The sequence below is a fragment of the Rhincodon typus genome, chromosome 32 (genome assembly GCF_021869965.1).
Source record: "Rhincodon typus isolate 14 chromosome 32, sRhiTyp1.1, whole genome shotgun sequence".
In the NCBI taxonomy this organism is placed as follows: Eukaryota; Metazoa; Chordata; class Chondrichthyes; order Orectolobiformes; family Rhincodontidae; genus Rhincodon; species Rhincodon typus.
In genome coordinates this window covers 5,269,963-5,286,383 of record NC_063363.1, presented here as the reverse complement: position 1 = coordinate 5,286,383, position 16,421 = coordinate 5,269,963, and the positions used below count along the sequence as shown (strand labels likewise).

General features: G+C 41.5%; 1 protein-coding gene across 1 annotated transcript in view; it reads right to left on the bottom strand.

Annotated features, from left to right (window-relative positions):
* The window catches only part of LOC109933287 (histone-lysine N-methyltransferase 2A-like), a 37,292-nt gene extending 20,877 nt beyond the window's left edge, over window positions 1–16,415 (bottom strand). Inside the window, exons 1-7 of the mRNA XM_048615663.1 lie at window positions 16,341–16,415; window positions 15,728–15,907; window positions 9,288–13,833; window positions 7,849–7,941; window positions 6,511–6,599; window positions 1,646–1,813; window positions 335–409 (exon numbers count right to left, since the gene is read on the bottom strand). Of these exons, the coding sequence (XP_048471620.1) occupies window positions 335–409; window positions 1,646–1,813; window positions 6,511–6,599; window positions 7,849–7,941; window positions 9,288–13,833; window positions 15,728–15,907; window positions 16,341–16,386 (5,197 nt within the window). The 5' untranslated portion in view covers window positions 16,387–16,415. The remainder of the gene's footprint in view (window positions 1–334; window positions 410–1,645; window positions 1,814–6,510; window positions 6,600–7,848; window positions 7,942–9,287; window positions 13,834–15,727; window positions 15,908–16,340) is intronic.
* Between the last annotated feature and the right edge of the window lie 6 nt (window positions 16,416–16,421).

Genomic DNA, 16,421 nt, shown 5'->3' with positions numbered 1-16,421 from the left:
CAACCACTTCATTAAGACATTCAAGGAGTTAGATATAGTTCTTAAGGCTAAAATGATCATTGGTATGGGGAGAAAGCAAGATCAGGGTACCGAGTTGGATGATCAGCATGATCATATTGAATAGTGGAGTTGCCTCGAAGGTCCGAATGGCCTACTTTGTCCCTATTTTCTATGTTTCAGCGAGCTGGACTCAGTTATTACTGAAAGTTTTAGAGCTGCAATTGCTACTTTAGCTGCTCTCGCCCTTGAAGAATTATCCTTATCAAGTGTAAAACCTGTATTTCCTAACAGCCATCTCACGGGTGAGATTCCCTTCACAGCAAACAACACTCACCAGAAAACGATATGTGCTTCAGGCGGGCATTGGACCGAGCTTCCTGTACTTTGTCAGTCAGCACCCTCCAACCCTCTAGAAAAAGAAATTTATAGTAATTAAATTTATTTTTGCAGACAAATTCACAGTTCTCTTAATTTAGGCAGATACATGCTTCGATTCTAAATGTAGACATCATAAAACCACACACACAGATTTGGAACTTTTCTCATTTAAAAGGGTTCAAGGCCCATATGGCAAGACACTATCAACGTTAAAGAATGAAAGAGAAAAGGGCTTTTAAACTAAAGGCTTTCCCCAACCTCAGAATGTTGCATTGTGCTTTCCTTCTGAAGCTTTGTAGCATTAGAACCCTGAATGCAAAGCAAGGTCTAAGTCAATGTACAGACAGCACGGCCCCAGAAAAGTGATTGTGATTGCAACGTTGAATAAGTTACAAATGCTGGTCAGGATAGTAGGGAATGTTTCCCTGCATTTCTTCAAAGTCAGCAGACAGGACCTCAGTTTCAAGTCTCAGCCAAAAGACTTGGCAACCTAGATTTTCAGGTCAAATCTCTGGTGTGCAACCTGAAAACACAAACATCTGACCTGCTAAACCACGGTTGACACAGGAGAAAGTAAAATAAATAAGGACACAGGGATTAGATACAAAAAACAATTGGGATAGAGTGAATAATGAGTTTTGATTTCAAGTTAATGAGGATGCAGAGAGGTGGTCAAGGATGAAGAACTTGGCAGGTACCTGCTAGCTCTCCTTTCTCTATCGGACAGACAAATTAGGCTTTTTCTAGCCAATTCAAACCTCTACTTCAGTGTGCTGTTTTCTATCTTTCAACTAACAATTGAATATATAATCAATGGCGGTTGCTGTCCATTCTTATAGTTTGTAAATTACTTGGTCTTCAGTATTTAATTACCAGTTTTCAAAACTATTGAATTATTAGTTCGAAGTATTTTTGCAACAACTGCAATCCAGAATAAGTGGCATCCATTCCACCTAGACTACTGCTGATACCAGACTGGACCAATCATTGGGGGAGACACGAGAATAATCTGGAGTTAACGATTTATCTCCAACTGTGAAGTCAAGAGGTTTTGCTCAGCAATTCCTGTTCGTAACAGACTATCAGAACAATCTAAAAGTATGAATCATGGATTCTACCCAATCAACATGTTCTTAAAAGTTTGACTTCTAAGCAGACAATCAAACCTTCTTTTCATCCAGCATGTGGAACGCAGTCCCCTTATTCCACACAGACAACACTTCCCTTCTCTTTCTCTTACAGACAAAAAACAGTAAACCATCCCTACCTTCGATATTATCACATTGAATCTGAAACCCATCGTCACTTGTGATCTGAAACAGCAGACCTTTCTTTGTTTTCTTCTCATTCCTGATTTCTTTCCTCTTTTCTTCTTGCTCAAGCAAAGCAAGAAGGGGAGAACTGAAGGAGTCATCATCATCTGAGCTTTTGGATTCTAGCAGGAAAACAGAACATACATGATCACTAACCCTTTAAGGATGAGCTTTATTTGTACTTTCAGAAAAGCATAAGTACATACAAGAAATGAGCTAACAGGAATTTCTGATGTTCAATAAAATATAACAAAGAACTGCAAATCTAAAACAAACAAATTGCGGGAGAAACTCAGCAGGTCTGGCAGCATCTGTGCAGAGAAAGCAGAGTTAACTTTTTGGATCCTGTTCCGATGAAGGCTCGCTGGATCCAAAACACTAACTTTACTTTCTCTCCACAGATTCTGCCAGAACTGTTGACTTTTTCCAGCAATTTCTAGTTTTGTTTCTGATGTGTTTTGCCTGTGCAGGCTGATTTTGAGTGAAGCAGCACTACAGCAACATTGCTAGAAGTGTATGGAGAGACTAATAATCTTGATCATAGGTGGTGAGAAAAAGTTTCTCTCTCTTAGAGGGCTGAGCAACTTTGGAATACTGTTCCTCAAAGGTTGTGGACACAGGGTCATTAAATGTTTTTAAGACATTGATGGACGATTTTTGTAAGGAGAACGAAGGGTTATCAGGGGTAGATGGGAATATAGAATTCAAAGCACAAACACACAATCGCAATTTCATTCGATAGTGAAGCAGGCTTGAGAAACCAAATAGTTGCCTTCTGCTACATTTTTGCATGTTTGTACAATACAGAGCCTGTAAATTTAAATGGAAAAAGACCCACAGAAATTGCTGCAGAAATTCAGCAGGTCTGGCAGCAATTTCTGTGGGAAGTAAGCAGAGTTAACATTTAGAGTCCAGAGTCTCTTCACCAGAACTGTTAGCAGCTAGGAAAACTTGATATTTATCTGAAATCAACGTTGGGGGAGGGATGAGGAAAGGGTGTGGTGAATAGATAGATGGAGAAGGAGCCCAGAGAGAGAGGGAGAGCGAGCGAGAGCGAGACCAAGAAGGATGAAAGGTGTAAGTAAACAAGGAGATTGAGGATAGCAGGCCAGGGCAGAAGAAAAGCTGAGTAGGTGCTAACAAAAGCTAAGAGAAGGAAACAATGGGTTAGCTGCACTGAAACATCCCATATATGATAATGGGCCTAGGAACATGTGAAAATGGGTGACTGTGCTAAAAGCAACCCATGCCAAAACTGGACCAGTTATGGGGTGGGTTAAAAAAAACATGGAAGAATGAAATCAGGTTCTAAAGTTATTGAACTGGTTGCTGAGTTCTGGAGGTTGCAAGGTGCCCAAGCGGAAAATGAGATGTTATTCTTCAACCTTAGGCTGAGGCTAGCTGGAGCACTACTGCAGGCCTGTAACCAGGGTAATGTGTTGAAGTGGCAGGCAACTGGAAGCTCGGGATCATTTTGTGGACAGGACAGAGGTGTTCTGAAAAGTAGTCACCCAGTTTGCGTTTTGTCTCCCCATTGTACAGGAAACCAAATTGTGAGCAGTGAATATACTCGACTAGATTGAGTGAAGTGCAGGTAAATTGCTGCTTCATCCACTAGATATGTCTGGGGCCTTGGACAGTGAGAAGAGAGGAGGTAAACAGGTTGTTGTTACATCTTCTGCAGTTTCATGGGAAAGTGTCATTGGGGTATGAGAAGATGTTGGGAATGGTAGAGCAGTGGACTACACTATTCGGGAGGATCCCTGCGGAAAGTTGACAAGGGAGGAAAGGGGAATGCATGTCTGGTTGTGGCATTCTGTTGAAGGTAACAGAAATGGCAGCTTACAATCCTCTGGATGTGGAGGCTGGTGGTGTGGTAGGTGGGGACCAGGAGGACCCTATTATTGCTGAAGGGAAGGGTTTAGGACAGAAGTGCGGGATATCGGTTGAACACAGGTAAGGACCCTATCAACAATGATTGTGGAGAATCCTCAGTTGAGGAAAAAGCTGGCCATTTCTGAGGATGCCCGGCAGAAGCTGGAATCATCAAAACTGATGTGATGGAGACCAAGATACTAGCAGAACGGGATGGAGTCCTTACAGGAAGGATGGTGTGAGGATACGTAGTCAAGGTAACTGTGGGAGTCAGTGGGTTACTAGTGTATATTAGTGGTCAGTCTATCTCTGGAAATGGAGACAGAGATGACGAGGAAGGGAAGGGAGGAATCAGAGATGGGCCCGGTGAAGGTGAAATCAGGGTGGAAATTGGAAGTGAAATTGATAAATTTTAAGTTTTTTTTTAAATTCATTCATTCATAGGATGTGGATTTATCTGGCCAGGCCAGCATTTATTGCTCAGTCCTATGGCCCAGAGGGCAGTTCAGAGTCAACCACATTGCTGTGCGTCTGGAGTCACATGTAGGCCAGATCAGGTAAGGAGGACAGATTTCCTTCCCTAAAGGATATTAGTGAATGAATTGGGTTTTCCAACAATCAACAATGGATTCATGGTCATCACGAGACTGAATTCCAGATATTTATTAAATTCAAATTCCACACTCTGCTGTGGCGGGATTCGCACCTGATCCCCAAAACATTACCTGGGTCTCTGGATTAAAAGTACAGTGATAATATCACTAGGCCATTCCCTCTCCTCAGTTTAGAATGAGAGGGGGAAGCAGCACCACTGATGTCATCAACATACTAGAGAAAAAGTTGTGGGGAGGGTCTCAAGTATAATTGGAACAAGGAATGTTCCATGTACCTCACAAAAAGACAGGTATAACTGGGGCCCGTGCAGGTACCCATTGCTACACGTTTGATCCGAAGAAAGTGAGAGGAGTTAAAGGAGAAGTTGGTATGAGTGGGTGACTGTCCGTGTGGAGTTTGCATATTCTTCTGCCTGAGTCTGTGTGGGTTTCCGCTATGTGCTCTGGTTTCCTCTCACAGCCTGAAGATGTGGTTAGGTGGACTGACCGTGCTAAATTGCCCAGTGTCCAGGGATGTGCAGGCTAGGTGGAGTAGCCATGGGAAATGCAGGGTTAGTGGGATAGGGTAGGGGAAGGTGGGATACTCTTTGGAGGGTTGGTCTGCACTCAATGGGTTGAATGGCCTGCTTCCACACTACAGGGATTCTATGATTAAGGTGTGGGTGCAGAAGGATAAAACTAAGACCTTTGCCAAGTATGGAATGCAAAGTCAGAAGATCAAACATAAGTGATTAGTTGGTGCACTTAATTCTTGAGAATTTGGGCATTTCTGCTGCCAATATGCATAATACTGTGATCAAAAAATAATTTATTCACTGAAGGCAGCAAAATTCATGAAGCGAAGATTCAAATCATTTGCTTACTTTGGGTCATAAATTACATGATCCAAAGGATCCCTTCATTTGGAAATGACAATACTTAATACTGCTCTTGTGGCTGTTGGTGGCTCTGCTGAGCTTATTTATGCTCCTGTCGCCTACAGTGCCCCAACCAGACACACAACGGCGCTATAAATCTAATTTTTCTTTCTTCTATTTTCATTCGCCCCTCCTGAGCACCACTTTATTCCCAAAAGTAGCTTTAGGTATGTCTACTGCCTTGTAATCCTTCCTGTAGATGAGAGGTTAGCTCAGTCTTCACCTGATGTCTGCAAAAACCTTGCAGTGGGAGTGAGACCCAATGGAACATTCAAATTGTTGCTTGGCTTAGATTAGCAAATTCAGAGATTAGGCTGAACTTTACACTCAATTACGCAGAGCCTAGGAGACTTAAACAGTCCATTTGGCCCAAAATGACTATGATATCATTTGTACTCAACACCCCTCACTATACTGTACACCCTCATTATCATCTTAAAGACAATCTTTCTTCCAGAACCAGAAATCTGACCTCCTCACTATTTGTATCCAGTTGAAGTACACTAGGTCATTTCCATTAACAAGCACTAATTATTATACTTCTGACATCAGTAGAGTTAAATAATAAAAAAAAGGGCTCAATCTGCTTCTACTTATTTCTAGTCATTCTTGCCTACAGTACAACTATTGAGAGGACTCTAAATGGACTCACTATCAGCTGGTTTATTTTAAATTGGGCTTTATTTCCAGAAGTACAGCATTAAAAAGTATGGAATTTACTTTAAACTTGTATTGAACACAGGTTACACCACAGAGAATTCTGAAGCAACTAGTGTAGATGCATTTAAGTCGAAATAGGACAAGTTGTTCAGGAAGAAGGGATTGTTAGTTGAAATAAGAAAAATGGGAAACTACTGTAATGGAGCATATATACTAGCACAGGCAGGGACAAGAGAATATACATGGCACAGAAACAAGCCAAGATAATGCTATGTGAACCTATGAAGCAATAAAAAAAAAATGGGCCCATAACATTTGTGGTTTCCTTCCTATCTTTCTTCCCTTCATAATCTATTACCTACCATGAAGTCAAGGGCTATGGGGGACAGTCAGGAAAGCAGGCTAAAAGCCACAGTCAGAGCAGCCATGACCTTGCTGATTAGAAATGCAAGCTCAAGGGACTAAGTGCATTAATCTTGCTATTTCTCATCTTACGTTCACAATGACACCACAGGCTGCATAATTCCCCACGTGGGGAAGATGACTGGAGTCCTCACACTCAGTCCTATCTCAGCATTATTTTTAGGGAGTAGACAAGACAAACTGTTAAAAATGGGCAATTTGAGGTAGAAATCTGAAAATGTAGCATTTGGCCCCACCACTCCAAATCAAAGAACGTTAGTGCTCACATATAAAGACCAAGTCACAGCAGTCCCATATTTCAGCAAAGGTGAAACAATGCTTGCTACTTACCAGTGACAAAGTCATCCTGTCCTTCTGTGTTTGGTGTTCCAGTATTCATGGATTCAAAAGGTTGCAGTGTTGGCATATGTTCCATTTGACTAAGGACAAAGAAAGGACTTGCTTTAGTAAGTGTCTTCCAAGGCAGACTTCAGGGTACACAACAAAACAGAGTCACCAAACAGAGGCTGTTAGGCAAGTCTGGTACCCATGAGGATGGCCTCAAACGGGATATCTTGGGTACATGTTGCACGACGGGTGACCCCAACACACTATACACTCTCACGTACACACATACTGCTCCCCCCCCACACACTCACGTACATACACTCTGCCCACCCGCCCCCACTCTCACATACACACACTCTGGCCCTCCCCCCACCTCATACACACGCTCTTGCCCCCCGCCTCTCATACACACAAACCTAAATCTATGGGGTGGATCTGTATTTGCAGAAGCATTTTAGTTTGTTCTAAAAGCATACAATTTATAGACAGTCAATACTGTTTTATAAATTCCTACTTCAGAAATAAAACCAGTCTGACTCCAACCTAAAACACAAACAGATTTTAAACAAGGTCTCACACCTAACATGCACTATCTGACCTAAAAGGTCACCTCTTCTTTACACTGTTAAACCTTTAGTTCTCTCAGGACCGTGACCTGAAAGGAATTCAGGGATTTACATATACACATTAATCAATTAAAACTTTCTAACTGATTAAAGAGTTAACAGCGTCTTATGTTTGTTCAGTACATCCTCATTAATGGTGTGAACCTTTGATCTTTTACTTATAAATTCTGCGTCTGATACTTCCTCTCTCACTAATAACTTAAGAAGGAGTAAGGTTACGAAAGCTTGTGTTTTCAAATAAACCTGTTGGACTATAACCTGATGTCATGTGATTTCCAACTTTGTCGAACCCCGTCCAACACCATCACCTCCACATCATTGCTTTAGTTGATGATGTATTAAGACAGATTTGCTGGCAATTAACTATTTTGATAAGCTCAGTACAAGTCTTAAAATTAATTTTCAAATTTATACGAATGCACTTTCAAAATGTATGAGAGATAACTTGCAAGTTTCTACCAGATGCCAAACTGCTCTGATTTCACTAAGCTGGCCGAGTTTTAGCATTGATTGAGAGACCAAAACAATTTGTTCACTCAGACATGGAAACAATTTTTTCTAGATTTTCTAAGCTTCCAATTATCACCTGCTCTATAACTTCAGCTGCATTCAAGTTTCATGCAGGAAAAACAGAAGACTGAATGTAGTTCTTTGAGCTTAGGTGTGAAAATGGCAATGCATTTCACTGCAAAGAATAACCATAAACTCGGCTCACCTTGGAGATTCGGAATCCCGGTTACCAACTTCTTGCTGGTGCTCATCGAGTTCTGCTGCGTTTTGCACCGTCTTTATCCGTACTCGAATAGATCTAAAATTATGTTATAAATTACAAACATTTAGATTGAGGTAAAGTGTTGTTACTAGGTATGTTTAGTGCATTAGTAATTTGTTAAATGGCAGTATCAAATTTGCCTCAATTTGCTATCAAATGGTCAAGGTCAAAAATCACATGACACCAGGTTTTGTCCAACAGGTTTATTTAATGACACAAGCTTTCAGAGTCTCACTCCTCCTTGAAGGGTCAGTGGGGGGTGGCATCAGACACAGAATTTATAAGAAAAAGATCAAAGGAACACCGCACCAGTTCTATGACCGTTAGAATTTGTATGCAGAAGATCAAAGGGTCATTGAACTGATGCAGAGCTCCTTTAACCCTTTGCTTATAAATTCTGTGTTCGATGCCACTTCTCTCACTGAATCCTGAAGGAGGAGTGAGACTCTGAAAGCTTGTGTCTTCAAATAAACCTGTTGGACTATAATCTGGTGTCATGTGATTTTTGACCTTGTCCACCCCAGTCTAACACCGGCACCTCCACATCATGGCTATCATATGGTGCATTATAAATCCTGTCAAGGCTCTTGAATCATCATGTGAAATTGCTCCCACTATGGCAGGGATTTCAGCATTGCTCAAATATCATTTAAAATGCATTCGATACAGCTTTGGTTTGCGATAGTAAAATCACAGTATGATTGCGCATTTTCCAGTTAATATTTTGTACAAGCTTCACTTACCCATTACACTTCATTGAAATCCTACAGGCAACATAGAGGTGTGTATATAAAATATAGCGCTTGTGAATTATCGGACTTATCCAACAGGTGTCCTGATATTTTACTCTACTTAACGCAAAAGGTTCTGGCGACAGACTTGCCTTGATAATTCAAAATTATTTATTTTAATAAATTAGTTATCTAAGAAGTTGAAATATTTTTCATAATTCAGGAAAGATAGCAGCAAATTTATACAGGGCGAGCTCCCACCAACAGCTATGCAACAGTGGCCAGATGACATTTTTATGCAATGTTGACGGCTAGATAAATTGTGACTAAGACAATGGGGATAACTCCTCTAATTTTCTTTGAAATAGTGCCATGAAATATTTAAATCAGTCTGACATAACAGACAGGGCCTGGCTTAATGTTTCATGCAAAGAAATTAAAAATCTTACTTTATTCCTAGAGGAGACTGACAAATCATTACGTATTTATATATAGTATACACTTATTACTCAGGTTATTACATATATCAGATCACAAAAATATTTTCAAGTATATCAGAATTACTTAAGATCAGATGTATTAAGAGCTACGTCACTTTAAAATGAACATCTTAAAACTTCTTGTATTTTGCTCAGAACACACAGTACTTACTCTGCACTAGAGGACAGGGGAACATTGGTTGAATCAGACTCCAAAGTAGCTTGATGATCTCCAAAGGATTCAGTCATAACATGGGCCGATTTGTGCTTTTTGATGCTTTGTTTGTCCAAAGCAGGTGATGCCCGTTTTACCCTGGGCTTGGCCTTTGGGGAGTCAGAAGACACCATAGTCATTGTATCGACAGGAGACTGGTCCATGGTGGAGGAAAACACAGAGCTCACTGAAACTGGTGAAGACATGCTGGTGGTTGAAAAAACAACTGTGCTGCTCACGACACTAGTTGAGACTGTTAGCATGGTTGTCGACATTTGACTTCCTGAATTACAGGCAGTATCCAACTGGGAGGACGATACAACACCTTTACTAGACAGAAGCTGAGATATCTGTTGGTTTAGCTGATAGGCCCCGTCCTGGTCAGATGAGCTTGGTGCAACTGGTACACTAACTGCAGGGCTGGAAGGCAGCAGACAGATACTCTGAGATGGTGACAGGGGTCCACTGCTGGGGCTATGCGGCGGTGCTAGATGCTGGAACATTCCTGTTCCAGATAATGGAACTGCCTGATCTGATAGTCCTAAACTCTGTTGGCTAGCTTTGATTAACAGATTGCTTATTGAACCAGTGATGTCTGTTGTCCCTAGTAACATAGGGGTAGTTAAGGTGACTGAACTTTGACCCAGAATGTGTCCCGTTACTGTACCCCCACTAGTTGCTGCTGTTGCTGCTTGCATAGATACAACGTTCAAAACTGACTGGGTTGGACCCAATGCTGAGACATTTCCAGCTGCCAAATGAGCATTTTCTGGACCAATCATGTTGGTAGAACCAACTGCGCCCAGGTTTTGCTGAATTTGGGGCACAGGCAAAGGGGACTGTTCAAAACACATTACTGCAGATTTGGGCCTTTTAATTATATTAGGAATTGTTCGTTGGGCTCCAGTGCTAGCAAGTGTTCCTAAATCCACCAAACTGGTCTGGTTTGTTATTCCTCCAGGGACTTGTGACGGTGAGAAATTATTTAAAGTTATATTAGGCACAATTTCTGAAGCAGAACCAGAAGTCTGTTGGTATGAAGGTGCAAGCTTCTTGCCTTTTTTGGAAGGTAGCCTGTTTATCGGTCTTTTTTTAGCCTGGGACGATCCTGGACTAGAGGTTGTGGTAGTGACAAGCTCTGGCCTCTGATTAGATTCTGAGTTTAAAAGTTGCGGATCAGATGGTGACTGGACCCCGATGAGAAGGCCAGAGGGAGAGCTAGTGCTGTTGGACTGAAATGCTGACGCAGTTGGTCCCGCAAAGGAATGTAACTGAGGGTGTTGTGACAAAGTCAACAAACCTTTACTGTTTGCCATTGTGGCAGAAGTGCATATCGATTGGGAAGCTGGCAAACTTACATTTAAACCTGTGGCTAACGCTAGGTTACCTCCCATGGAAACATTTTGCGCAAGGACTGCATTGTTTGTCTCTACAACTGCTTGTGCAGGACCCACTGAAGGTGCAAGATTTATCTTTTGTGTAACGCCACTGGGATATGTCTGGAGAACATAGAGTGGATGTCCATGCTGATTGACAACAATTACATTATCTGTTCCTGGTTTAAGAAGTGGGGTTGCTGTTTGCACTGCAGCGTTGCCAATGGGAGCAGGGCCAGGACTGTCTGCAGGACTTGCAATGTATTTCTGACCTTGAGGTGGCACAGAGGAGTTAACAGATGCTGGAATGACAACTGACGAGCTGGTGCCAACCCCAGTCATGTCCTGGCTGTTAGGCCCCTGCTCTACCTGACTACAGGTTGGTGTAGTTAACTGGTCGGTATCCATGTGGCTTTGCATGAACTGATCAGAAGCCATGTGGCTTTCACCGGATGACTCCACAACTTGATGCCCTATCAAAGAAACTTCAGCATCATTTGCTGTCACTGACTTCTCTCCTGTCACTGTCACCCCCTTCTCTACCGATTCAGCAGCAGGTATATTCAGTACCGACTGGTCTTCTGAAGAGGTCAGCTGTGATGTTGAAATGACAGTGAGGCTGCTGTGGCTTTGATTGGAGACAGTTGGACTGCACGTTGTTAAAACAGAGAGGTCGGATGGCAACTCCAGAGGCAACTCAAATGGCTCCTCTGCAGGAATGGATGCTGAGACATCACTTTCTACAGTTTCTGTGCTGGGGAGAGGTTGGGAAAACACTTCAAAGAGACTGCCCATGTCCTTTCCTCTGTTACTAACAAGACCTAGACCCTCACCCAGCGTTATGAGTTCAGAAGACGATGACTCTGGGCTTTCCCCTAACGCCTGCATAGACTGAGTATTCTTAAGAACAAAGTCCATGATGTCAGATGGAAGAATATTACCACAGTCATCGCTATTGTTATTATCGGAGTCATTGGCAGATTTCAACAAGTCAGTGTTAAAACTATCCAACAAATTCTTGTCTGAAGGTGTGCTGGAGTGGACTCTTCTGGCAGTGTCTAATGAAGTGAGAGAAACCTCCCCTATGGAGTCTTGGCCCTGAGACTTCACTCTGTTTACTGGAAGACAGTTATCTAATTTTGAATCATTGCCTTTCAGGTCAGAAACTGTTTTGACACCATGCTCCTCCTTTTCTACATCATCGACCCCACTGTTGACGGTTCCATCAAGATCTAGGTTTTCTGTTCCATTTTCTTTGGCTTTTATCTTGTTCACCTGTGTTGCTTTGCCTACCGTCGTGGCTACACTAGCATCACTCTCTGTGCCATCATCAACACCATCAAGCTGGCTGATCCTGGGTAGGTGGCAATCCTCCTCTCCATCGAAGAAATTACACGGCTCAAGCCTTCCCTCTCGATCAGAGGTGATTACTGTTCTTGTGAAATTGTAGTAATATTCCATATCCTCATCAGAGGACGTGTTTGGATCGTCAGCTCCATCTACCTGTCCTTGAGTTGATTGTTCTGCTCTTTTCTTTCCCGAAGGATCCCGGTAGAATGGAAAGTCCTCCTCACCATATGACTTTACACCATAAAAGGGAGTCAACCCAAAAAATGTAGTTGAGCGTGCTCGGGCACTCCGGCGGGGATACCGCCTTTTGTTTGAATCATTATCCTGTGTTTTGTTCCCATCTCCATCATCCTGTGAAGTTTGATTTCCACACTGCAGGACATGTTTCTGAAAAAGATTTTTCACCCTTTGCTTGTAGATTTTGTTGCATTTTGGACACCGGAGGACTTCCCGTTCGTTTTCTGGACTTTCTGACATTACAGAAGGCACAACTGAAGAGGATACAGCCTCATCACCTCCCTGAGAGCTGCCCGACATGGATGCGGTCAAACCTTTGTCATGATCTTCTTCAACAAGGTACTCGGGTTCTAAACATCCAAGAATTCCTTGCTTTTGGGAAGCAAGCATTTCTTTTTTGCCAGTGTCAGACTGGACTTTTTCTAAGGCAGATTGGACTCCATCTCCAATGATCGTGACCAGAGGATGCTCAATACCAGCAGATCTGTCCCCAAACCTCTGTTTAGATTCTTCAGTAGATTGAGCTTTCTTATCTATTTCAGCCAACAAATTGCTGGCTCCTTTTGTGTTAACCATTACATCTACAGCAGAATCTGCAGTTGGACAGCCCTCAAAATGCTTTACTGCCTGCACTTTGCTGTTTCTGGAAAGATCAGTGGAGGATGCTTTCGTGCCACATCTCTTTTCTATGCAGTTTGACCGAGGATGCTCGGTTGCCGTGACTGTGACATGGCTGACTCCAGCAGACTGTAGCCTTGTCCTTTCTGCGTCTTGACCTAGAGCATGAAATCCGCTTATCTTTCCTGTTTGAACAGTGTCTTTACTTTGCTCAACCAACCTTCTTGAATCCTTTGGATGGAAAGGTAATGTGCAGCCTTTAGTTTCTTTGGAGATAGATGTTACCGAATTAGAGTTTGTATGCAACCCGCTGTTATTAAATGCTTCTTTCGGTGAAGAACGTGATACAGTTACTGTTGTAACTGAGTTAGATGTTTGTGCTAATGCTGATGTTGTCACTGAACCATCCAATGCATTTACAGCTGTAATATTTTCACCTTTCAAGGCACTGTTTTGAGACTGGCTACCAGATGAAAACAGAGAATGTTCTTTTGAGCTGTAATGCCCTGTGGATGTCAGCAATGACCTGTTAGGTTGGGAACCTACCGCTTGAGAAACTCCTGAAAGATGTATCGTGGCAGAATCAATACTACTGAATCTTTGACGGCTAGAAGGACCAGAAAATCCTTGGTGTGAAGTGCTTAGTTTGCCTGAATGAAATGCTTTATGAACAATTTCACCAAGGTGACTCCCAGTCTCAGTGTCTGATAACATATTGAGCGACGACAATGGTGATGTATTAATGTTCCCACTCGATCTTAGGCATGTCATGCCCATTTGGGAAGAAGCCGCCATTCTGTGCCTGGAATGTTGTGGTGATACAGAAGATGTACTATGTCGTCTAGAAATGGTACTTCTCCTCCCTGATGACAGTAGGGCATCAGCAAATGTGACAATCTCATGAATCATCGGGGTGGGGCTCCCTTAACAAGAAAACAGAGAATATTAATTATGACTATTCCTGGTTTTGTTGTCACATTTTCTCTTCAGGATGCAAACTTTGTAAAATCAAGGATTGTTCCACCTTTCAATGTGAAGACTCTATATCACTAGTACAGAAACAGACCATTCAACCCTGCTCCTCCATTTAATAATACATGGTCAATCTGTACCACAATTTCATATCTCCTGATACCCTTATCTGATAAATAAGTATCAATCTCAGTTTAACTTTCAATTGATTCAGATTTCAGCTCTTTTATGTGACAAGAGTACCCGAAGTTTTACCACCCTTTTAACGTAGAAGTGTTTTTTAATTCCATTGCTGAATAGACTAGCACAAATTTAAAGACAGTGCTTTTTGTTCTGGATTTTCACCACCATCAATCTGCACTATTAATCCCTTTTATTGTTTATTATAGTTCAATCTTCTAACCTTAAGAGAATAAAAACCCCAAGTAATGCACCTTTTACTCAGAATTTAAGCTTTTAAACCCTAAATCATTTAGTCAGATATAGGATGCATCACATGCAGAGTTATCAGTAAACTCATTCCAAACAGGGTCTACTTAATGTGCCTTAATCTCCAATCTCAAACAAAAAACCCTATCACAGCACTGAGATCGTAATTTCCATCAGCAGCAGCGCACTGGAGAAGCAATGACATAGTGGCAATGTCACTGGACTAGTAATCCACAATCCAAGGGCTAATGATCCAGCGACATCCAGTCCAAAGATGTGCAGGTTAGGTGGACTGGCCATGTTAAATTGCCCATAGTGTCCAGGGACATGTCAGTTAGGTGGATTAGCCATGGGAAATACAGGGTTACAGGGATGAAGAGTGGATGCTATTCCGACGGTCAGTGTGGACTCTATGGGCTGAATGGCCTGCTTCCACACTGTAGGGATTCTACATCCATGACAGATGGTGGAATAAAAATCTGGAATTAAAACCTAGCCAACCATGTAACCACTGCCAAATGGCATAAAAACCCTTCTTAGAGAGAAGATTCTGCCATCCTTATTTGGTCCAGCCTACAGACAACTCCAGACCCACAATAATGTAGTTACTCTTAACTGGCATTTAGGGATCAGCAATACATGTTGGCCTAGCCAACAATGCCCACATCCCATAAACATAAAAAATGTGGCTTTGAGTAACATTCCACTTTCACACCAGATGTCACAGGTTTATAATCATCTGAAACAAGCTAAAATTCCTAATGTTACTTTCAAATAATTCTTCTATAGATACCAGAAAAAAAAATTGTGCTATCAAATTGACTTGTTTTAAACCCAAGCCAGATGGTAAATCACAGTATCATCCAAAACCTTCATTTGCATTGAAAATAAAGATTCTGATTTACCTCTAACAAACATGAAAATTCCTGTAGAATACATAAAGTAATTCAGAATAGAGAGAAATTAAAATGTTAATTACAATAATTCAAGTGCCCAAAATAGACTTCATATAAAAGGTTTGAAATGCACATAGTTCCCTTCAAATGAGTTCATGATCTGACCTTTGTGCATCTTTTGTACGGATAACAGTAAAATAAAAAATAGTTTATAATGATAAAATGAGAGGTATCAACAAATGCTCAACACACTTGTATGAAATTGCTCCTCTATCAGAAATGTTATAGTAAATTTATAGTAAATAGGATAATTCATTTGTTAAGATAGGGATAAAGAGATTTCAGACAACCGTGTTACATTTGAGCCACTATTATCTGTCAGCATAATTTCATGGTTGTAAAAATACTTGTGATCTTAAATATTTATCACTTTAGTGTCGTCCTTTATAGTTTGATTTAAACTTATGGTATTGATTAAAATCGATACTACTCAAAGTCAATACTTTGTAAATTCAATTACCTGGTGATGGAAGGGGTCTTGATCCAGTACTTGGGGATCGTCGTGTTGGAGAGAAACTGGATGCCTGAGTCCTGCTGCCTGACTGTAATCTAGGAGGTATAGGCCCAGGTGTGAGGGAAGGTGGATGGCGGTCTGGTATTTCAGACATATTTGTATTGTGACTCTCCGCCATGTCAATTTCTGTCAAAATAAAGCCAAATCAATCAGCTAGATTTCTCAACGGGACATGGCCTACAGAATAACGCAACATAGGAGGCCATTCAGTCCATTGTGCCTGGTCCCGCTTTTCAAAAAAAACTATCCAATGACTTGTAGTATATTTAATGTATTGTTTGGTGGAGGAAAGATATGCTTTCCTTAAGACCAAAGTATAAGTGTTTGTAGATATCCAACTGAAACTTTAGTCATATTAGACGTACAGTCAACTCCAAAGTTGCAGCTCTCCCTTGATCAGCTGCACCCCAAACATAAAAACAGTGGAGTTGCAGAGAATTAATGACATCATCAATCTACGCAAATGTTAGGGCATCAGTTGGTTCAGGCTGCAAATTCCAAATAACCAACTGGTAACATGCATTCATTCTCTGGATTCCACGTGTGACTAGCTACTAACCTCCATGTCCAAAATGAGAACAGTCCAAGGGGATTGATGACTCCATGCGGAACCATTGAGAGTAACCAAACGTGGGAATTT